This window comes from Mauremys mutica, chromosome 10 (assembly GCF_020497125.1).
Source record: "Mauremys mutica isolate MM-2020 ecotype Southern chromosome 10, ASM2049712v1, whole genome shotgun sequence".
NCBI lineage: Eukaryota > Metazoa > Chordata > Testudines > Geoemydidae > Mauremys > Mauremys mutica.
In genome coordinates this window covers 86,389,044-86,403,933 of record NC_059081.1, presented here as the reverse complement: position 1 = coordinate 86,403,933, position 14,890 = coordinate 86,389,044, and the positions used below count along the sequence as shown (strand labels likewise).

The window sequence follows — 14,890 nt, the reverse complement described above, 5'->3', positions numbered from 1 at the left end:
GCACCTGGCATTGGCCACTGCCAGAAGACAGGATACTGGGCTAGATGGACCATTGATCTGACCCTGTATGGCCGCTCTGAAGTAAGTGCCTTACATTATAGCACAATGGTGCACTGGGTCATTCTTTTCAAAGTTGTCTGCAACCATGACGAACTCTGTGAAAGCAAGGAGTCTATGGAAAGTAAAGTACCACAGTCACTCTCCCTTTACTTATAAGACCCATGAAACCAAATCACTAAGGCAGTGAAAGAGAATCCACTGGATGCATGGTTATTGTCCCCAGCTCTTCCTTCTTCAAAATACCTCCCCAAACTTTGGGGGAAGTTGGCTGTTGTCAGACAACAGGGCAGCTCTGAGTTACAAGAAGCTAAAAGAAAAGAGGAGGCTTTTCATTCTTTGTAAAACTTCCTACCAGTCACTGAACCATCCCCTCTTGGCAAGGGTTGGCTGTGTTATCTTTGTCCTCACTGAGATCCGGTACCGTGGGCTGTCCAGAATAGGAAGTATTGAGCAGGATCACTCTCTCCTGTGGAAAGCCCTGCTGGAAGGGGGAAGGGGCAATGGGGATGAGGTTTTCCTTCCAAATTGCTCCACTGGTGGGATGGATTTGCCCTACAAACAGACCACAGGGCCTGTCTGCAAAGCCAGCAGTTCCCCAGGAGTTGCATCAGCCCGTCTGTGGAGGTTCTGGTGCTAGTCGCCCTTGGTTCGGTGGCAGTCTGGCTCTTTGGAGTTCTGCTGCCAGGCCTTTCCTCACCAGCAGAGCATCCAAGGTAGCAACTCACAGGAGGATCCCGGCCACACTGGTGGTGGGGCCCCGTGTGTACGGGAACAGCCAGAGATACCACCTGGCTTCTGCCAATGCTAGAGCCGCTGTCCTGGCACGGCAGAGCCCACGTGCTGCATGGGAGACTCTCCCCCCAACCCCCAGAAAAGCCCTAAAATGCAGCCTATGAGGCCACAGGGGGAGAAATGAACCTATTCCCCCAGAGCCCAGCCTCACTGCTGCAGCCCCTCCCCCTCCAGAGGGCAAACCAGGCCGACAGGCACCAGGCAGGGAGGGGGAGAGCTGTGGCACCATTGCCCAGTCCCATCCCTTTGGCCCTCCAAGGCCTCACCTGTGCAGATGATGGAGACTCCACAGCTTTGGGGTGGGGTGCGGGATGGGGTGGGAAGGGGCAGGGCAGGGCACAGCCACTCTGTGCTGCCTGCTCCATGTGGGAACCCACCCCACAGCTGCAGCAGGGGGAAGGCTGGTGCTACAGGGAGAACCCAGGGCAATGCCGCTGCATGGGAGCCATGCTATTGCAGGGATGGGCAGGCCAGGCAGCAGGCAGAGGGAAAGGCATCCCCAGGAGCGGCGCCAGGGTTTCTGGCGCCCTAGGCAGAATTTGGGGGGCGACCACGGGACGCACGGGAGCTTCCGGTTCCACTCCGATCACACCACCTAAGAGGGAGCCTCCACCGAAATGACGCAGGCGACAGCGGCAGTCATTGAGCTGCTCAATTGCCTGCCGCTGTTTCCCGTGGCACGTCGGCAGAAGGTCCTTCTTCGGCAGCGTGATGGGAGCGGAACCGGTAGCTCCCGTGCGGAGCGCACAAAATGCCGCCCCCTGAATCCTGGCGCCCTAGGCAACCGCCTAGGGTCGCCTAATGGAAGCGCCGGCCCTGGACATCCCACAGGGAGCCTCGGGGCAGCTTCGAGTTGCCCACTGATCTGCTCCCCTCCAAGGATGACGTCCCTTCGCACCACGAGCACTGACCCGGAGAACTGGCCACAGGCCACGGGTGAAGTCTGCATTAGGTGCGGCAGCACCGGAGCCGGATGGCCGCAGCTGTGGGCCCGTTATGGGACCAGAGAGCACAGTCTGTCTGAGCAAGGGCAGCTACCTCATAACAAGACCACAAGAGGAGTGAGAACATTTCAGGTTTGTATTCTGTGCAGTAGGGTCCAGTCAAGCCAGGCCTCAGTGCTAATGCTGCCAACGAGCGCCCCCCCTCTCTCACTGCCCCCGGCTCTCCAGCAGCTCCAGCACCAACGCCGCGCTCTGCTGGGCCTCCGCCAAGAAGCTGGACACTCTGCCGTGCATCTGTGTGTAAAAAGAAAGCGAATCATTTCCCACTGAAAGGACAGCGGAACTATTTCCTCTTCCCCAGCCCCCCTCCCGGGGGTCCCCCCTCTTACACTGTGTATAGCCCTCATCCCATGTGGAGTCCCTTGTCAGGTGTGGATGTGGCACAAGGGGAGCGACATTTCCAGAGCCTGCCCCACGCTCCCAGCCTGAGGAGTGAGAGCCCACTGGCCAAAGGGGAGCTTCCCGCCCAATCCATTGTAACAGCTGAATGGGCCAGTGCCCTCTCCCAGCAGGTTTCCCTGGCAGTTAATGGTTTGTGCTTTAGGACAAGCTCAGCAGTGATGTCAGTCACATGTAGGGTTGCCAGGTGTCTGGTTTTCGACTGGAATGCCTGGTCGAAAAAGGACCCTGGTGACTCCGGTCAGCACCACTGACCGGGCAGTTAAAAGTCCAGTCGGCGCAGTGGAGCTAAGGCACGCTCCCTACCTGGGTCTGTACGACTCCCAGGAAGCTGCCAGCATCTCCCCCTGGCTCCTAGATGGAGGGACAGCCACGGGGGCTCTGTGCACTGCCCCTGCCCCCAGTGCCAGCTCAGCTGCTCCCATTGGCCACGAACCACGTCCAATGGGAGCTGAGGGGGCAGTGCCTGAAGGCGCGTGCAGTGCAGAGAGCCATGTGATCGCGCCTCCGCTTAGGAGCCGGAAGGAGATGTTGGCAGCTTCCTGGGAGCCGCCTGAGGTAAGCGCTGCCCGGAACCTGCACCCTCTCCTGCCCCCCAACTCCCTGCCCCAGCCCTGAGCCCCCTCCTGCACTCCTGATCCTGCCCCCACTCCAGAGCCCGCACCCACGGCTGGAGTCCTCACCCCCGCACTCCAACCCCCTGCCCCAGCCCGCAGTCCCCTCTTGCACCCTGAACCCCTCATTTCTGGCCTCACCCCAGAGCCTGCACCCCCACAGCCAAGAGCCCAAACCCCCTCCCACACCCCAACCCCCTGCCTCAGCCTGGAGCCCACACACACACCTGCATTCCAACCCCCTTCCCCAGCCCGGATTTCTCTCCTGCACCCTGAACCCCTCGTTCCTGGCCCCATCCCAGAGCCTATACCTGCAGCGAGAGCCCGGGGGATGACTGGAGGGGCGACTTACCTCCTTCCTGAAGGCTTCATCCGTTACATCTTTCAGGTTAGTCACCACATTGAAATAGGCACCAAACACTCCTGCTTCCAGCGCTTTAGCCGCCACCTGAATGCAAGTGTTAAAGGCAGGTGTGAGGAGCTTCCTGTATAGCTCACGTATGCCGGGCTGCCCTTCCTTGCTGTAAATTGGCACAGCTCCTCCAACCTCAACAGCCTGAGGCTGATTTACACCCACAAAGACCTGGCCCAGGAAGTGGATCGTGTCCAGATACTGATACTCAGACCAACAGATGGGGAAACTAGGGCAAAGAGCGCTGCGGTCAACATTTTCTAAAGGTGCCACTGGTTCTGGCCATCAAAACCTGCCAAAAATTTAGGCAGCTAAAATCAGTGTGTAACTTTGAACTCGTTGGCTGAAGTGATTGCCCAAACTTAGAGGGGGAGGGAGAGCTCAGTGGTTTGTGCATGGGCCTGTTAAACCCAGAGTTGTGAGTTCAATCCTTGAGGGAACCACTTAGGGATCTGGGGCAAAAATCAGTACTTGGCCCTGCTAGTGAAGGCAGGGGGTTGGACTCGATGACCTTTCAAGGTCCCTTCCAGTCCTAGGAGATAGGTATATCTCCAATTATTAACTCACACAATGAGTCACTGGCAGCTCCTCCCCCTCTCATTCTGGCAACCTGTCCACTGGTGGACCTTGCTGGTACAAGACAGCAGGGGATGTGGGACAGACTTCGGGGCACTGCATTTCTATGGCAAGTCAGAAAAGTTACAGCCACCACCAGGGTTTTTCCACTGCTTGGGCAGAGAAATGGATGGGCCAGTGTTCACGGCACTTGCCTGGGACTTGGGGGACCTAGACTCAGTTCCCTGCTCAGCCACAGATTTCTTGGGCAGGTCACTTAGTCTCTCTAGACCTGAGTTCCCCACCTGTACCATGGTGGTAAACCTTCCAGGGGGGAGGTGAGGATTGCATCACAGATCATAATTGCTCAGACAGTCTGGTGAGGGGAGTCATACAAGTACCTGCGATCAACAGACCTTTTGCTTCCTAACAACATAAATGAGAATCTGGACCTCCCAGTGCTCAAAGGCAGATTTCTTCCATTCTGCGCTTCAGCTGGGTCAAACTTCTTAAAGAGCTGCCAGAGACTCTGAGCCCGCTGCCAGTGCCTAGGCCAGTACCTGGAGATCTGATTTGCAGGCGGGGTTCCCGTTCTGAGCCATCTCTTTTAACATGGGCCACAAGGCGTTCACTTTCTCCGCCAGCGAGAAGGGGACACCTACAGCCTTCTTCAGCCCCTGCTGCATAGCAGCTGTGCGCCTGCGAAAGGCAAGACATACTGTCAACCTGACTGCAAAAGGCAAGCAAAGAAACCACTGTGGGAAGGAGTGATATCGCACCATGGACACTGGGCTGGGCAAACCACCGTGCAAACACGTTGGATTTAGGTTCTATTTGCTCATCCAAAAATGATCCACCCTGTGCTGAGTTAACAATATGCCTTTCCAAAGCAGACAGGGCGTACACAAAGAATGATTCACAAACATTGAAAGTAGGACACATGTCCAAAAAAATCCACCCAAACGCCCACCATTCAGGGCAACTCACTGAGCCTGCTGCTCCCACAAGAAGCCTGAGGAAAACCAAACTTTAGCTCTGCCATATGGTGTGAGGATCTCCTCTCTCTCTCTCTCTCTCTCACATACACACAGTTAGGCCTGAGCCATCGCCCACTGAAGCCAATGAGAGCCCGTCCATTGACTTCAGTAACTCTGGGTCAGGCCATTGGCCTTCAGCTCATTCCAGTGATTTCATGGGCTACCCCAGGGGATCAACACCAGTGTTAGTGTTTCAGCTCTTCACACAATACAAACTTTTCTCTCTCTTCTGGCGTGTTCTTAGGCAGCTTCATTGCGTCCTGTTGAGAAACAAACAAACAGGCCTCAGACTGAGGATGCTGGAGGTGGAAGAACTATTCCAGGTAAAGTACAGCTCCCTGAGCCTTCGCCCTTCCCTACCGCCTGACCCCAGCATGGGCCTGTCTGCACGAAGGGGGAACGTTTCCATCAGGGTGGTGTGTTTCTATCACACCGCTGGCTGAAGGGACACGCCAGACACCCTCCACTGAGGACGCTGCCCTGTGGGAGCCCAGAGTGCAAAACTAGGGGGGCAGGGTCCCGGGAGCAGCCCTGGGCACCGACACTCAAGCAGGCCGTGGATCTGTAAGGGACAGGCTCAAATGTTGTGCGGTGCTTTCTCTGCCCCTTGTCCCGGCCCACGTCACCTTTCCATTCAACTGGCTTGTGCTCATTCGTTCTGTTGTGGGTCTCTTCTTGTTACACAGCAGCACCCTGGTATGCCCTGTACGGATCGCTGTGCAGGAGGGGTCTTTGCTTGCCTCTCTCCTCACAGCCTGACCCGTGGAGCTGATCTCTCGGCACACACAGGACAGCTAAATCCAGAGAGATTTTAGGATCCGCCTTTGATGTATCCTGTAAGGTCACTGGAATATCATCCAGATAGATTCGGTTTATTATATTAATTTGGCTTTGGGGCTGTTCTTAGTTAGACACAATGAACCTTTCCTGAACTCTGGCTTATCGCATTGTTTAATTTCAGAATTCAGAGCTAGGGCCTCAGCTAATTGAAATCTGCCCAGGCTCACTGATCTCGATGGAGCTGCAGGGATTCACATGAGCTGAGGATCTGGTCCTCTCTACCTGTCATTGTGTCTATGCACAGGAGACGTTGGCAAGCTCAGCCCTCCATCTAAGCAGGGCTAAGTAGGAAATTTACCACAGGCAACTATCAAGGCAGCCAAAATTTTGCAGAGAGTCCCAGCATACCTCCTTAGCTTTACCCAGAGCATCAGTGCTTAGCATTACGCGCTGTGGGAATGACCAGAGAGAGCAGGCTTGCGAGCAGTCCGCAGATACAAAGGGGTGAGAAATGGAGAAGCGTGCAGCTTGTGCAGTTCTTACAAACCTCACTCACCATGTAACTGCTGAAAGCAAGAGAGTCCGTGTCCACCATGACGATCAGCTCATTCATGGCCTGATGGAACGGAGGGATCAGCTTCCTCATGACCAATTCCAGCGCCTCAAACTGACGCTTCCCGTAGGACATCAGCCCCACCATGCAGCCCAGAGCTGCCCCCTGCAAGGAGACATGGCGAAAGCTCCATGCATGTGCTCTCCTCCAGCCACAAGAGACATTAACCCGAGTGGATTGCCATTGCCATTCCTCCCGCGACACACATGCCACCATGCCCGCCACTGGGCAAAGAGCCCCCAACCTGCCCAGGGAGAGTGCAGCGAGACACTTCCATGAAGGACGAGGGATACTTGGGCACTAAAGAACCATCCAGGAAGCGCTACTCGGAAGAGAGCTGAATGTGAAGCCAGCAGAGAGACCATCCCAGAAGCAGAGGGGAAGTAAAGGCGAGCAAGTCCAACAGTTACCACATGTCACTTTCACCGGGCCACCGAGGAGGCTGATTTTCCACATGCCATTGCCAAGAGGCCCACCAACCCAGAGTGCACACTGCACTGCCCGACAGCTGCTGAAAGGGGGCGCCTGCTTGTCACATGCACCTGGCTTGTGGGGCTTCCTCGTGACCTCAGCCAGGTGGCTACACTGGCCCAAATGCAAAGATATTATTTGTCAAAGGCGATGAACGCCAGGGTCTGAATGAGCTGCCATCTAGTGATGGACTGGGGGAAAAGACCTCAGGATCAGGCTACGTTTGCACAGACACATCCACTCTAGCCAAGGTGCTCGGCAGATGGAGCTGCTTTAACAAAGTGATTGATTTTGGCTGATTTGGATTAAAATTCACTATAGTGATGGACACGGGGTAATGAAATGTTGTTCTCCTTATTGTATGAGTAAAGGGCAGCAAAACAGCACTTAATATGCCCTACTTGGGGGGGGAGGGGTCACCCTCACATCCTAAACACAGGTAATGATGCCAAAGCCAATTCCGAGGGGGTAGGACCAAGTGTTTCTGTCTAGATGTGTAAACTCTGTTTAAAGAGTTCTGGACACCATTGCATTCTCCCTGCAGTGTTTAAAGATGGAGCTGATCAGACTCACTTGGGAGCCTTTGTTTCTATTACAATAGAACCTCAGAGTTATAAACACTGGAGTGATGAACTGACCAGTCACCCACACACCCACCTCCTTTAGAACTGGACATACACAATTAGGCAGCACTAGAGCCAAGAAAAAAAGCCAGTACAGTGCTGGGTTAAATATAAAATACAGTACTAAAAAAAAAAAAAAAAAAGGGGGAAAGCAGCATTTTTCTTCTACATAGTAAGGTTTCAAAGCTGTATTAAGTCAATGTTCAGTTGTAAACTTTTGAAAGAACACCCATAACGTTTTGTTCAGAATTACAAATAACCCCCATTCCCGAGGGGTTCGGAACTCTGAGGTTCTACTGTAAGTGATCACAAGAGCTGAAATCCTTGATGAGCAGGGTTAGGGGCTGAGCCTTTGACCAATCTGGGGACAGTGCTGTGGTGAAAGACAACGCAGGGGCTACAGCTGCAGAGCGGTTCCCCGCTAGCTGGTGAAGTCCCTAAGGAGCAGGCCAAGTGATGGAACTGCAGAACATGGCATGGCAGCTAAAGGGAGCAGCTGCAGGGGCGGAGGCAGCAGAGACAGCGGTGAACCGTGGCAAAGGTGGCAGCAAGCAGCTGAGACAACAGTGGCAGCAAGTGAGCAGCAGCAAACACCTTACTCAATCCCCTTTCGGGGGGGGGGGGATGAAACCATGTGACCACACTCCAGAATTCTGGGACTTTGCTGACCTCAGACAACTAGCTGGAAGGGGGTGCAATGGAGGGGAAAGGGCAGCAGTGTGTTAAAGGGGCATTCATCCATTGGACTTTCACACTGCAAGGAGGGGAACTGAGGCAAAATCGTTGCCGGGTTTTCCCAAATTAGTGCTGTGATCCCGCCGTATAACAAAAGAAAATGTGTGTCGAGGGGAAAGACTCGGGTCTTGCGAGAGGGGAGGTATGGCCTCTTAGAGTCACCCGGGGCAGTGTGTTTTCTGGATGGGAGCTCAAGCCAGTTCTGGTCTGCATTGTTAAGAGAAACTCCTAGGTAGTGACCCCAGCCCATTACTGCCAATGCTCCCTGGCAGACGGGCTATAGTTTCTCCCACTACTCACTTGTGGACAATGTCAGTGTTTGACTCAGAGTGGGTTCCCACCCCACCCAGCGCAGGCTCTCCACCCCGCTGCGAAGCAGTCACCCTGCTGTATCACAGGAGAACCAAGCGTGAACCTACCAGAGCAGACATTGCTGCAGACACCGATCCTCCCCCGGGAGCTGCTGACCTCGCGCCAACGGCACGCACGAACGTGTGGAGTGACTTGGACACCAAACCTCCATCTGCCTGATCACTCTGCACCAGGTACCTGCCAACAGCAAATCAGGATGAGCTCAGCCCTGTCCCGCTCCAGGCCGCTAGTGTCAAGCAAATGCAGGGAAGCCAGGCTCTCTGAGCAGCTCCAACCATGCTCCGACGCCTCTTCCCAGCATGCCCCGATAATGCCTTTACCAGAAACCTGAACCGGGTCCCCCAGGCCTAGACCATCACAGTCAGGAGCCGCATTGAATTCAATGGGCCTTTGGGGGCTGTATCTGCCGAGAGAAACTCCACCCCAGTTTGGGAAATCAAAACCAGCAGCAGCCTGTCCTGAAGGAGAGCTGCTTATTCCAGGGCCTGCATGGGGGAGCCCTTAGTGCAGAGGTTCTCAAACTGGGGGTCGGGACCCTCAGGGGGGTCATGAGGTTATTACATGGGGGGTTGCGAACTGTCAGCCTCCACCCCAAACCCTGCTTCGCCTCCAGCATTTATAATGGTGCTAAATATATAAAAATGTGTTTTTAATTGATAGGGGGGGGGGTCGCACTCAGAGGCTCTCTGTGTGAAAAGAGTCACCAGTACAAAAGTTTGAGAACCCCTGCCTTAGTGGGGATATTTCTGACAGGAGGGATTGCTCCTCTCTCCTGCATCGCATGAACCAGCCACACAAAAATCCAACTCTTCCCCTTTAAAAATCCCCTCCACTGCTCTGAGCTGGCAGCAGTGCCCTGGAATGAGAGGAGCTGTTCTTCAGGGGCAGAGAAGGGACTGGGCACTGCCACTTGCCAGGGCATCCTCTCCAATCCCACAGGGAATGGCCCTGCTGCTCTTCTCAGGGGAGAGCCAGCAGCTGGGCTCAGCCTGCAATGGCCAGTGGTGGGCGAGGGCAGGAGGGAGGCCAGTGGAGGGTATCCAGCTACAGAACAGTCCTCAGGAGTCTGACCAGCTCTAGGAAACACTGCAAACCCTTCCTCTTGGAAACAGCCCTTCCACAATAAGCCAGAGACTCCAGGAAGTCCTCTAGGAACTTTGCTCTTGCTAATGATTTTATATGGAAGGTGCTAGATTCTATGGTGAAGGGAAGCAGGTGTGTCTGCACTGCGATCGACAGGTGAGAGTGCAGCTGGATATGCAGTGTCATGTTAAACCTGATATGCTGATCACTAAGCAAATTCTGGGTGCTCCTGATGGTGCTGTTTAAACCCAGCAGTTCATTGTCCAGTACTACAACTGGGCAGAAACTGGAATTTCTGTTCCATGGGAAATTTTGACATTTTCAAAAAAAAATGTTCTGAATTGGAACAAAAAGCCAAAATTTTGAAATTACCCATGAACTCAAAATTCTGAAAAAGTTTGATTTGGGAAATGAAAAGTTGCAATTCAATAAAGTCAGGTTGTTTTGTTTCGATAAGGTAAAAATGTGTCATTTTGACAGTGTTTCATTTTATTTTTAAGATATGTTATATATAAATATGTCAAGTATTAAATGTAACATACATTATATTTAATTAAAATCTTAAATTCAAAACAAAATTAAAGTGATAAAGTTGAACCGAAACATTTTTACCTTATCTAAATGAAACACTTCAGGGTTATTGAAACAAAATGAGACAATCAAAGAGTTTCTTTTCGACTTTTTCCCATCAAAAATGTTGTTGAAATCAACGTTTCATTGGGCAGCCAGGAGCATTTTAAACCCTGTAGGGATACAAATGAGTTCCGAATGGCATCCCAGGAAGATTGTGCTACTTTGGGATCTGACAGAGCAACAGCAAATTGAGTCAACAGCTATTCTCAGAGACTCATGAGCAGGCACCCGGGCTCCCTCAATCGTGTGTGGTACAAACAAGGAGAGTGACAAAGAAAATGGACAAGGTGTCATACTCAATAATGCGCTCCTGGGGGTTAAATGGAGACAAGGAATCCAGGCCCAGCCGGCTGACTACCTGAAATGAAGAAAGACAAATTCATCAAGGCAGAGTCGACATATTCGCCTTGCTCGCTTCTGGGGGAGAATATTCAGTTCCAAGGCTCATCGGATGGCCGGGAATTCTGAGCGAGTGATTTGATGTAAATATCCAGCCAGTAAGGACTGGCCTCACTTGGGTCATGTACACGTTTCTAAAAATCAAACTTACATTTTTACAAGGAACGGTATCAAAGCTAGTAACCTACAATTGGTTCCAGCCATAAGTATGTTCTGATATCCATCTGAGCTGTCCGTCACCATCATCAATCATCATCATAATTAACTAACTCTTATCTAGGGCTTTTCACCCATCCTATTCAAAATGCCTTATCAAGACATTAACCCTAAGTGTGATATCAAGCTAAACAAAACTGGTCCTTTTTGGTTCTAATGAAGTGTGGCATGGCATTTGAAATACAGCACTGTGTCTTTAAAACCCTTTCTATATTATTTTTGAGGGGAAGCCATACATCATCATGCCTACCACGTGGAAAATGAATTATCCCATGGGCTAAGGAAACAGTTCCCTCTCGGGTAAGGCTCTGGAAAGCTCCTGTAGAGTTTTAATGAACCCAATACATACAGAAATAGTTTCCTTAAGGACATTAAGCAGGTTGCTTTCCCACACAGCACTTCTCCAACCTCCCAAGTCACTGAACATCCTTTTGGAACTTAACCCAATTAATGCTGTCTCATTCGCAGGAATAAGTCCTTCTTCAGAATGTCACTGGGAGTTTTATCTGCCTCAGGGACTTGGTTTGGTTTCTGAGCAAGGGAATAAATAGGAACCTCCAAATCCTTCATATTCTCTGGTGGGAAAGGACAAGATGGATCTGATTTTGCTCCATTGCTTTTTGCCTGACCCTCTGTGCCCCAAAAGAACACCCTGGTACCCCCATATTCACTACTGTCATATAATTAGGCTGTTTTGTACAAAGTATGTCTTGTGAGATATCATTCTAAAAGTCTTGATCTGTTGAACATTAATATCCTGTTTGGTTGTATGTGTTGTCATTGTATGTGAAGCTATGAAGTTTTGCTATTTGTGTGTTACTGAAATATGTTGTGAGGCTGGGAACACCCACAACCAGCCTTTCAGGTACAGCAATGAAGAAGCTACACAGTACTAATGGCCCTATTAAGGGGAATCTACACACCCAGGGACTATCTCAGGAATTGTTTACAGTGGAGGTTTTCCAGAGGGATCATGTGGGTAATGGAAGATGCTTGACCAGGGGCAGGGGGGTAGTGGAGCAGATCACCATTGTCATGAGCAAAGATCTTCCCAGCCAGCTGGAAGAAGCTATAAAAGAGGGGAATCATAGACTATCAAGGTTAGAAGGGACCTCAGGAGATCATCTAGTCCAGCCTTCTGCTCAAAGCAAGACCAATCCCCAGGCAGATTTTTACCCCAGTTCCCTAAATGGCCTCCTCAAGGATTTGAACTCACAATCCTAGGTTTAGCAGGTCAATGCTCAAACCACTGAGCTATCCCTCCCCTCAAGTGAAGTGACATCATCACTTGGCCTCACTCCCCTTGCAACTGAACACCTGGAAACACCTTAGGAACGAAGACTGAACTGGGAAAGGAAGTCCCACGTGGGACAGAAGAATTCCAGCCTGTGTATGTAAAAGCTGTAATCTGCTTGTACTAGTTAACAGGGTGAGACACTGCTTGATTCAAAACCTATCTAGTTTATAAAGCTTAGATTGCATTTTTGTTTTATTTCTTAGGTAACCTGCTTTGATCTGTAAGCAAAGCATTTATAATCACTTAAAAATCTATCTTTCTATAGTTAATAAATTTGTTTTTTATTTTTTTTACCTAAAACAGTGTGTTTTGCTGGAAGTGCTTGGGGAATCTGCTCAGGAACAGAAACTGGTGCATGGTCCTTTCCACACTGAGAGCGGGGAGGACTGGGTAATAAACTTATACTGGTCAGGCCTTTGACCAGGGCAAGACAGTACAGCTCTGGGGTCCTAGGCAGTGGAGCTGGTGGGGAGCTGTCTGGAACCTCTCCATTGTTAATTCATGAGTCGCTGAGGAGAAGCATTCAGGTAACTGCATCTGGGTGTGTCCCTGCCTGTGTAGATGCTTGTGTGAGTGCAGGACTGGGAGCAGCCTGAGGCTTGTCACAGCCTCACAGTGTAAGAAGGTGCCCGGATTGGTATGTCAGAAGGCTCAGCAATAGCCGAGTTCAAGGTTACACCCTGGGGAAAGCTGTCACACCCTTCCACAGGCAAGAAGCTGCCAGGTCAGCTGTGATCATTTGCAGTTCCCTCCAGGGAAAGATTTCTGAGCAGGGATGTCAATGGATGCTGGCCTTACCAGTCTGATTTTCTGTTCCTCCTCCAGGATGAAGAGGTTTTCTTTCTGAATGTAATACTCCGCTGCATCAAGCATGGCCTTCTTAGGGACAAGCCCCACCAGCTGGGAACCCACCACGGGCAGGCTCAGCTCCTGCAAACAAGGACTAGAATTTAACAGCCCTTTAGCATTACAGTCCCACTGCCTGGCTACCTCTCCCACTGCCCCCAACTCCTGATCCGCACCAAGGGGTGCACCAGACTCGAGCAGGACCTTCCCAGTCTAGGGGTTAGGACTCATAGTCAGAGATCTCACTTTGCTGGTCCTTCCTGCTGCTGTTTGGGCCCAGCCAACTGACTCCTCACTCCCATTCGCAGCACATAGGATCTGCACAGCTGGTCATCTGCTCCCCTCCCCTCCCCCAGTTCTACATCAGTGGGACCTTAATATCACCACGGGGGCCTGCTGCCACAATGCCCCTCACTCCGATGGGTGGATATCTGAGTGTGCCTGGTGCTTATGGGGAAATGCCATGGAAGGCCATACATGGGTGGGAGGAAGTGGGATGGCTGGCTGGCTCCCTAAGGAATAAGAAGTGGGTGTATGCCATATAGCAACCTTCTGAAAACATGGGAGGAGGAGAGATTAGCTGGCAACTCACCAAACGAGGCCATCTGGACTCCCTCCCAAAAGGCACTGAAGGTAGGGTACAGAAGCAGAGAGGACCCCACAAATAACCTTGGCGTCCAGGGTGTTCCCTGTATATGCTCATAGATCTCAAGCCTAGGCCAGCAAACTTGGACATGCTGCTGTCCCACACCACATGACTGCCAGCCCGGAGGGGACGGTGCAGCAGCTGGCATGTCTCATGAGGCACACATTCCTGCTCCCTTAATGCCTTAAGTATGGAGGGTAGGTTGTGGCTCCCTGTGTATTCACACACACACCTCTTACAAGACAAGCTCTCATGGCATAGGTGTGAGGACTTTCTCTTGCTCCACCAGCCAGAGGCACTTTGACTGTAATTTTACTTCTCTGAAGGAGGCTGGTTGCGTTGGTTAAAGCTGCTTCAAACTTGCATAGCACCTGTGCAACTCACTCGTGCATCTTTGCAGACCTCCTCATAGACCGTGTGGAGGGAGGTGATTTCAAAGTCCAGCAGGTTTGTAGAAACCTGGGCAATATTCTCCTCATCCAAGTACCAGCCCATGCCTTGGACCTTCTTCAAACGCCCAGGCTGAAAAGAACAACACACTTCAGAGCTGTGATGGCTGATGAGCCAACTCAACCCTGGGAATAAGCCTGCAAGAGAGAAAGCATTCTGCAGATGAGGGGAACTGACTGATACACAACTGGAGGTCACTAGCCCACAGCTGTAAATATTTGGATTTGCTGATGACCCAGAAGTAGCAGCAGCCAGATATTGTACTGTGAAGGAAGAAGAGCCCTTACTAATAACAGATAAAGTTGCCTTCATATTTATTTGTACAGATTTAACGGAGTGGGACTGTGACCCTTACCAACTCTCCTCTAGTTATTTGTTCTGCTCCATAGGTTTGCATGGGACCTTGCATACTAATAGAAATGGCAGGTCCCTGCCCTGAAGAACTTACAGGCTAAGACTGTGGGCACAGATAAGAACATAAAAACATAAGAATGGCCATACTGGGTCAGACCAAAGATTCATCTAGCCCAGTATACTGACTTCCAGAAGTAGCCAATGCCAGGTGCCCCAGAGGGAATGAACAGAACAGATGATCCACTCCCTGTCGCCCATTCCCAGCTTCTGGCAAACAGAGGCTAGGGACATCATCCATGTCCTCCTGGCTAATAGCATTAATCGGCCTATCCTCCATGAACTTATCTAGTTCTTTTTTGAATCCTGTTATAGTCTTGGCCTTCACAACATCCTCTGGCAAGGAGTTCCACAGGTTGACAGTGTGTTGTAGGAAAAAATACTTCCTTTTGTTTGTTTTAAATCTGTTGCCTATTAATTTAATTCGGTGATCCCTAGTTCT

At 51.3% G+C, this 14,890-nt stretch overlaps 1 protein-coding gene across 4 annotated transcripts in view; it reads right to left on the bottom strand.

Annotated features, from left to right (window-relative positions):
• Positions 1–1,914: 1,914 nt before the first annotated feature.
• The window catches only part of FTCD (formimidoyltransferase cyclodeaminase), a 35,045-nt gene continuing 22,069 nt past the window's right edge, over positions 1,915–14,890 (bottom strand). For all 4 annotated transcript variants that reach the window (XM_045032549.1, XM_045032550.1, XM_045032548.1 and 1 more), the window contains 9 exons: positions 13,972–14,109; positions 12,894–13,025; positions 10,480–10,541; positions 8,515–8,644; positions 6,210–6,371; positions 5,090–5,133; positions 4,397–4,535; positions 3,222–3,317; positions 1,915–2,090 (listed from right to left, as the gene is read on the bottom strand). In XM_045032549.1, coding sequence (XP_044888484.1) covers positions 2,004–2,090; positions 3,222–3,317; positions 4,397–4,535; positions 5,090–5,133; positions 6,210–6,371; positions 8,515–8,644; positions 10,480–10,541; positions 12,894–13,025; positions 13,972–14,109 — 990 coding nt within the window. In that variant the 3' untranslated portion in view covers positions 1,915–2,003. The remainder of the gene's footprint in view (positions 2,091–3,221; positions 3,318–4,396; positions 4,536–5,089; positions 5,134–6,209; positions 6,372–8,514; positions 8,645–10,479; positions 10,542–12,893; positions 13,026–13,971; positions 14,110–14,890) is intronic.